Source organism: Seriola dumerili, unplaced genomic scaffold, assembly GCF_002260705.1.
Source record: "Seriola dumerili isolate Sdu_G_001 unplaced genomic scaffold, Sdu_1.0 BDQW01000417.1, whole genome shotgun sequence".
NCBI classification, from domain to species: Eukaryota; Metazoa; Chordata; class Actinopteri; order Carangiformes; family Carangidae; genus Seriola; species Seriola dumerili.
In genome coordinates, this window is record NW_019174672.1 from 521,453 (window position 1) to 530,449 (window position 8,997).

The following is an 8,997-nucleotide window of genomic DNA, read 5'->3' on the forward strand; positions in this document are numbered from 1 at the left end:
TGTGTCCCTCTCTCTCTATCTGTCCCCCCCCCCCCTCTCTCTGCCCCCCCCCCTCTCTCTGAGCCACCTGTGTGTTCACACCTTGATCATTCACTGTTTATTTCCTTCTTAAAAACACACTGTTGTTCTCCCTCACTCACAATCACAGTCGTCTTGTTTCCTGCTCCCTGATCCAGATGTGGAGGAAGCCTCAGCAGCCAAACAGGATCAGAGTGAATCGACTCAGTCGGACAGCGATGACTGCATCGTTCAGGGTCAGGCCACGGGGAGGAAGGTGAGTGAAGCCCCTCCCTCCGGGACAGGACAGGAGGAATAAATCGGTGGCGGTGTTGTTACCATGGAGTCTGGGCTCATGTTTTGACCGTGCAGTGATTTGTGAAGGTGTTTCTGTTCGTTAAACATTCATTATTGATCTGACTCTCTGCTGCTGATACTGATAGAGAGTCAGACCACCGTCCAATCAGGAGAGACTAATTATATCTAATTTATATTTTCCACCTAAACAACATCACAGTGTACTGGTGTGATTACAATGTACTGGTGGTGACATCACAGTGACATCACAGTGTACTGGTGGTGACATCACAGTGACATCATAGTGTACTGATGGTGACATCACAGTGACATCACAGTGTACTGGTGGTGACATCACAGTGACATCATAGTGTACTGATGGTGACATCACAGTGAGATCACAGTGTACTGGTGGTGACATCACAGTGAGATCACAGTGACATCAGTGAATCGGGTGGGGGAGGGGTCACAGACCTGAACCCTGACAGACTCTGGTCCATATTCGTCCTCAGTCCTCGGAGCGAGTTCGGGTGGAGGTGGTGTCTCTGAGCCTGAGGGCAGAGTCTCGCATGGCCCAGGACAGCAGCGTGGTGCGTCTGTTTGTGGAGTACTCCTTCCTGGATCTGCCCACGGAGGAGACGCCCCTCTCTCTACCCAAACCCCCCCAGGGCAAGAGCATCAACTTCAACTACAGCAAAGGTGAGATCCTGGACCAGATCTGTGCTCATGCTGCTGATCAGGTGTTACTGTGACTCCAGCTCATGTTCTGATGTCACAGCTGATGGAGGGAGGAGTCAGAGTCTTCCCTCTCACACCTGCTCTTCACCTGAGCTCTCTCTGTAGTTCTCTGGGCTCCTTTTGAACATGATAATAACAGGTGTAGTGTGGAGGGTCGTGTGACGTTCACACTATGTGTCTGCTCTTCCTCAGTCATCCCTGTGGACGCTGAGGACAACGGGGCGAGGCGGCAGCTGCTGAGGGACGTCCTGCAGGGACGAAACCCCGCGATGGAAAGGTGAGAACACACCTGAGGACAGAGGGAAACAGCTTGTTGTTGATGTTGATGTTGTTTTTGTTGTTGTTGTTGACCAGGATCCGGTTCACGGTGGTGAGTGAACCTCCAGAGGAGGAGGAGCAGGAGAGAGAGTGTGAGGACGTGGGAGTGGCCTTCATCAGGATCCCTGAGATCCTGGAGACACAACGAGACCTGACGGAGACCAGTCTGACCGGTCAGCACACACACACACACACACACACACACACACACAGATACACACACACACACACACACACACACACACACACACACACACACACACACACACACATACACACACACAACCACACAACACACACAGATACACACACACACAGATCAGCACACACACAGATACAACACACACACACACACACACAGATACACACACACACAGATACACACACACACACAGCACACACACACAGATACACACACCCACAGATACACAACACACACACACACCACAGAATACACACACACACAGATACACACACAGACACACACACACAGATACACCACACACACACACACCACACACAACAGATACACACACACACAGATAACACACACACACACACACACACACACCACAAGATACACACACACACAGAATACACACACACAATACACAATCACATCACACACATCACACACACACAGATACACACACACCACACACACACACACACACACACACACACACACACACACAGATAGCACACACACACACACACACACATAACAGGACACACACACACACACACGACCACACACCACAACAGATACACACACACAGATACACAACACACACACACACACACACACCAAAACACACACACCACACACAGAATACACACACACACAGATACACACACACACACACACCATACACACCAACACACAACACACAGATACAATCACACACACACAGATACACAGCACACACACAACACACACACAGATACACACACAACAGATACACACACACACAGCACACAGCAACAAGATAACACACACACACACACACCACACAGATACACACGCACACAGATACACAGCACACACACACACACACACAGATACACACACACACACGACACATCACACACACACACACAGCAGATACATCACACACACACACACCACACACACACACCACACACACACAGATACACACACACACCAGATACACACAAGATACACACACACACACAACACACACACAGACACACACACCAGATACACACACACACAATACACACAGATACACAACACACAGATACACACACAGCACATCACACACACCACACACACACACAGATCACAACACAAACACAGATACACAACACAGGATACACACACACCACACACACAGACACACACGACAGATACACACACATGACACACACACACACACACACACACCCAGATACACACACAAGATACAGGGCACACTACAGATACACACCACACACACACACACACACAGTCCACAGATACACACACAGACACACACACAACCCACACACACAGATACACACACACACAGATACACACACACAGATACACACACACACACACATCACCAGATCACACACACAGTAGTCACACAATCACACACACACAGATACAACACACACAACACACACACACACAACCACACAGCAGACACACAGACAACAGCACAGAACACAGATACACACACACTACAAGTCAGAATACACACACACACAGCACACACACAATCACAACACACCATACACACACAAGAATACAGCACACACAGATACACACACACACACACACAGACACACACACACACACACACAGACACACACAATACAAACAGACACACAGCACAGATAACACACACACACCACACACTCTCTACAGGACACATGAACAGCGCTTCAGCATAAATTGTTGTGGTGTATCTGTGTGTGTGTGTGTGTATGTGAGTGTGTGTGTGTTATCTGTGTGTGTGGTGTATCTGTGTCTGTGTGTGTGTATGGTGTGTGGTGTGTTGTGTGTATCTGTGTGTGTGTGTGTATCTGTGTGTGTAATGTGTGTGTGGTGTGTGTGTTAGTGGTGTGTCTGTGTGTGTGTGTGTGTGTGTATGTGTGTATCTGTGTGTGTGTGTTCTGTGTGTGTGGTGTGGTGTGTGGTTGTTGTGGTTGTATGCGTGTATCTGTGTGTGTGTGTGTGTGTGTGTGTGTGTGTAATGCTGTGTGTTGTGTGTGTGGTATCTGTGTGGTGTGTGTGGTAGTGTGTGTATTGTGTGTGTGTGTGTGTGTGTATCTGTGTGTGTGTTTGTGTGTGTGGTATCTGTGTGTGTGGTGTGTGTGTGTGTGTGTGTGTGTCTGTGTGTGTATCTGTGTGTGTGTGTGTGTGTGTGTGTGTTATCCCTGTGGGTGTGTATGTGTGTGTGTGGTGTGTGTGTGTGGTATGTGTGTGGTCTGTGTGTGTGTGTGTAATGTGTGTATCTGTGTGTGTGTGTCTGTGTGTGTGTGTGCTGTGTGGTTATGTGGTGTATTGTGTATCTGTGTGTGTGTGTATCTGTGTGTTGTGTGTGTCTGTGTGTGTATCTTGTGTGTGTGTGTGTGTGTGTGTGTATGTGTGTGTATCTGTGTGTGTGTGTGTGTGTGTGGTATCTGTGTGTGTGTGTGGTGTGTGTATCTGTGTGTGTGTCTGTGTGGTGTGATCTGTTTGTGTGTGTGTGTATCTGTGTGTGTGTCTGTGTGGTGTATCTTGTGTGTGTGTGTGTGTGTGTGTGTGTGGTGTGTGTATCTTGTGTATCTGTTTGTGTGTGTGTGTTGTGTGTGTGGTGTGTGTATCTGTGTGTGTGTATCTGTGTGTGTGTATCTGTGTGTGTTGGTTGTGTGTGTGTGTAATTCTGTGTGTGTGTGTGTGTGTGTGGTTCTGTGTGTGTGTGTGTGTTGTGTATCTGTGTGTGTGGTGTGTGTGTGTGTGTGGTGTGGTGTGTGGTGTGTGTGGTGTGTTGTCCTCTCAGTGTTGGATGTGGTGGACAGCAAAGTGTAGGTGGTGCGGCAGTGTCTGAGCTGTGTGTGTGGAGGGTCTGGAGGCTCTGCAGGCCATCATGATGGAGGAACCAGGACCAGGATCCAGAACCGAAGGACCAGGCAGGAACCCTGAACGAACCCCCGTCTCCGTCTCTGCTTTCGCAACAGCATGAGGCATCGCTGACTCAGCATCAGCTGACATCATCGACCAGACAAACTAACGAACATACATGGGATTGTTTCAAGGACGGGGTCTGAGGCCTCAGGGTTTTCATGTGATCCGGATCAGACTGGAATGAACATGTTCTACATGTTCAGTGGTTTTTCACACTGAAACAACAGTCTTGTTAAAAACTTGATCAGTTTCAGCTCCATGGTTGAAACGCACCTCTGGCCAGATGTGTGGTCAGGCCTCAGGTGATACAGTGAACCTGAGCAGCCACAGGGTGGAGCCTTGAATACAGTTTGTATAAAAACAGCAGGAAAGAAGAAGACTGAAAGACAGGCGGTCCTCTGCTCTGACATATTAGTGGGGTTAATGTCGCAACAGCTGTTTAATCCAGTTTTTGATTTAATTTAGTTAATGATGTTTTTTAATGAGTCCGTTGTGAGTGTGCTGATCCAGGTGAGCGGACTCACCTGCACAGTCCAGACTCTTGTGTTCAGTTCTCTGTCTTGTTTATCGGGCAGAGAGTTACGTGCCTTAAAAATCTGTTTCCTCTGAAGTTTTGTGTTGTGCTCTAATAAGAAGAGTTTCTCTCAGCACCTGGGTCTAAATGTCAATCAATGTCCATCACTGCACCAGCTGTGTGATCCAGCATCGACTCTGATGATCGAATTCTGGTCAGTATGATCACAATATTTCAATTAATAATCAAGTACAACATTTTACACACAAACATCCTGCTCAAAACAGCAAAATTAGCTTAGCTAAAAAAACAGTTGAAGTAAAAATGAAGAAAAAATGAAAAGAATAGTATAACTAAGATGAAATAAACATAATGAGACTCATAACATACGTCCATGTGATTACCTGCTGTGGGCCTTTGTTGGCTCCATGTCTATCTCACGCTGACCCTCCAGTTGTGTTTTTGACACGAAGCCTTTGCTGTTCAAAATTAAACTTTTTAGCATTTTTTTTTTTGTTTTTTGTGAATTTTTGTTTCTGTCTTCCAGAAAAAAAAGTCACTTGCCTCTCGTGGCTTTCAGTAATAACTGTTTCTTATAATGTATTAATTAACTGTAATGCCAGAAACCTGTCGATCACTCAGGTTGAAACGTGTTGACTCTGAACTTCCTGTTTCTGTTCCTGACAAGTGAGTTTAACAAAAGTGTTTGTGTGATCAAGCTTTGAGTCTGAGTGACTCTGGACTCCTTGGACTCAGTCCTGTTTCTGATGTAGATTTAGGTCTCGTCGGCACCAGAGATTGTTAAACAGCTGTTGTCGTGTTAGAGGCGAGCCTCGCTCAAGTGGGCCGGAGGGATGTCAGCTCCAGCTGACACAGACGAGGACGTGTGGAGAAAAACGACTGAGGAGACACTCAGAAACATCAACATTGAAACAGCTGCAGGACGGAGCACTGTCACTGCGGCAGGTTAAAGATTCATTTACTTCTTTTATTTATTGAGACTCTGCAGCAAGTTAATGTCAAACTTTACGCGTGCAGCTGCTTTTATCATTTAAGAAAGAACAAGACTGAAGATTTTTGTGTTTGTCTTCTCACGTTACAGGAAACATCTTTTGACTTGGGTAACGATCAGCAAACAATAACATTAAATCATCTGTATTAATGAGCCACTTAATTCATATCTTTGTACTGTATCATTGAAACATATTCAGAAATTAATTAATTAAATGAAAACTATGTGACTGAAAATAATTGTCATGAATGATCGAATGTGGACTGCTGGATGTTTTAGAAACCAGGAAAATAATGAACCGAAGGTGATGATTCATGGATTTATTTCTAATGATAAGACCTGTAAATATTCTGTTTATATTTTAAATGTTACACTGAAAACAGGAAGTCGGTGATCAGGCTGTCATGGAGGAAGAGCTGTGTTTGTTGGTTTGTTTGTTCTCATACGTTTTGGCCACAGTTTGTGTGTTTGCTTGTGTCTTTCTTTCCCTGTGACATTCCAATGGCAACATCCCTAAAATGATGATGCAAGTCTGTCAATGAACGTCCCTCTGTAGGAATACAGCAGGAACGTCCAACAGGCGACTTCAGCTGTTCATGAAAGTTTGACCTATTCGAAGCCGAGCCGCACACTCCACAACAACACTTGTTATTACTGGTGATGCTGCAGCAGGAGGTAATAGATGAGATAAAGATAGTATTATATTAGATAAAAGATAATATAATAGATGAGATGAGACTAAGGATTTTTTGAGTTTATAGACGGGATAAGAGATGACATAGATGAGGCTAAAAAGAAGATATATAGATGAGATGAGATAAAGACGTGATGGAGAGGAGATAGGGATGAGATAACGAAGATGCACATGAGAGTTTGAGATCAGCAATCTCATCAAATGAACAACATAAATAGATGAGCTGAGTCAAAGAAAAGGTAGCATTTTCAGCCTCAGCGTAGCAGAAACGTAGCAGCTGATTGACTTATGAACGTATTATTGTTTTGTTTTAAGATTGATTGTCTCTGCGTCCACTGCAGTGTAGTTCATTTTCCTGTTGAATCTACTTTATTTATTTTGCCTTTTTAAAAACCTGTTTCACAGTTCTGTTTATCACCCTGTTGTTTCTTCCTGGTTGAACTTTTATCTTTGAGTGTAATAAGAGTCCCCTTTGTGGTTGAACGACCTTTCCAGTTGAGCTTGTTGGTCAGAGACAAGGACCAGGTTTTGTGGATTTTCAGCAGCAGGATGATGCTCCTTCAACACAGATCTGAGAGTCAAGTCAAAAGACTTCATCAAGGTTCATCGTAACAACACAGTATTTAAAGAACTTTAAATAAAAGATGGGACATGAAACAAACCAAAAAAGAAGGAAATAGAAAAGAGCAGTCATGTTTAGAATGACTCAGCTATGTGCTAAAAGTTGAAGGTGTTTTATATAAATGTTCCTGTTTTTAATTGCGCAGACTTCACCAGTGCCTGGGTGTAAACACTGCAAGTGTCTCTAACCCGTTGTGAATAATTAAAATAAGAAATGGAAGAAGCACAAGAAACACCAAATACAAACACATAAAGAGATAATAAGAGCAGAGATATAAAGACAAAAGGAGAGTTTGACATATGGGAAGAACTCATTAAAAAACACATTTAAAAACTCATTAACTGAGAAAAGTTCGGGGTCATTCATGTAAGCTGAACATCGTCATCGTAGAGTGATTAGAGTCAACTGATGGACTATGTGTCCTACTGAGACACTGTAGAGATAACAGAGGACTCAAGGAACTGAAGCCCTGAGAGTCGTTCTGATCCTGGTATCCTGGCCTGTAAACGCAGACGCTGTACCTACGTGTACCTGTCCCCCCCCCCCACGTCAGTCAGGATTAGACCATGAGACTGTTTGGTGTGTGTCTCCAGCTGCAGCACAGACGTTCACCATGAGTCTGGATGGGGGGATCGGCTCGAGTGGCTGGAGTGGGGCAAAACAGTTTGAGAGCATCGCGGGAGACGACAAAAGAGATCGACCTGGACCGAGTTTAAAAAGGCTCTGAAGGTCAAAGGTGAGTCACTGAGCCTGACACACAAGGTTAGAACCTGATGCTGTGTTTAGACTCTGACCTGTGCTGTGACCTTGTTGTTGTCATGTTGTGTGTTGTGCGAGTCCTTTCTTTTGCCGAGCGTTTCTTCGCTCTATTTGACTCGGATGGCAGCAAGCTCCATCAGTCTGGACGAGCTACTCAAAGCCTCTGGCACCTGCTCATCCACGGCATGTGAGACGACAAAAGCTCAAGTTTCCTGTTCCAGGTCTACGACGTAGACGGTCCCGTCACCTGAAGGTCGGCAACACAGAGACAGGAGTGCATGCAATGCATTCTGGTCTATTTAGGCCACTGACTGAGTGTATCAGGTTGTTCCTCCAGGTGTTTCTTCTCCTTCCAGTTGAAAGGTTTCTTGTGGTCTGCAGGCAGTGGTCATCGATCCCAGAGCGAGCTGAGGACACGTCTCTTAAAGTCTTGTCTGCGTGAGAGCGCCATCTCTCTGCGAAGAGAAGACTGGACGACCTGGACGTCTGGCGCTGTTCGAGTCAGCTGACAAAAGACAACAAGTGGCTCCATCACCTTTGAGGAGCTGAAGGCCGAGCTGGAGATCGTCCCCGAAAGTGGATGGAGAACCTCACCGATGCAGGTTCTGACATCATCATCATTGGCGTTATCATCATGAGCCAATCATGCATCAACATTATTAATCATCAATCATTATCATCATCAACACGCATCAATCATCATGCATCATCATCATCATTATGCATCACCATTATCATCATCAATCATCAGTCATCATCATCCGGACGAGATAGTGATGAGCCGTAAGAATGATGTAGCACAGCCGGCAGCATGTGTCACGATTATCATGCATGCCATCACGCAATCATATGCATCTATCATGCACACCAATCAATATAATTCATGCATCTATCTATCCAATGCACGCATTATAATCATCATCATCAT

General features: G+C 45.3%; 1 protein-coding gene across 1 annotated transcript in view; it reads left to right on the forward strand.

The window, feature by feature from the left end:
* The window catches only part of LOC111233737 (protein fantom-like), a 19,266-nt gene extending 14,894 nt beyond the window's left edge, over window positions 1-4,372 (forward strand). The window contains exons 18-22 of the mRNA XM_022761621.1: window positions 177-274; window positions 807-993; window positions 1,225-1,309; window positions 1,387-1,523; window positions 4,344-4,372. Coding sequence (XP_022617342.1) covers window positions 177-274; window positions 807-993; window positions 1,225-1,309; window positions 1,387-1,523; window positions 4,344-4,372 — 536 coding nt within the window. The remainder of the gene's footprint in view (window positions 1-176; window positions 275-806; window positions 994-1,224; window positions 1,310-1,386; window positions 1,524-4,343) is intronic.
* The last annotated feature ends 4,625 nt before the right edge of the window (window positions 4,373-8,997 follow it).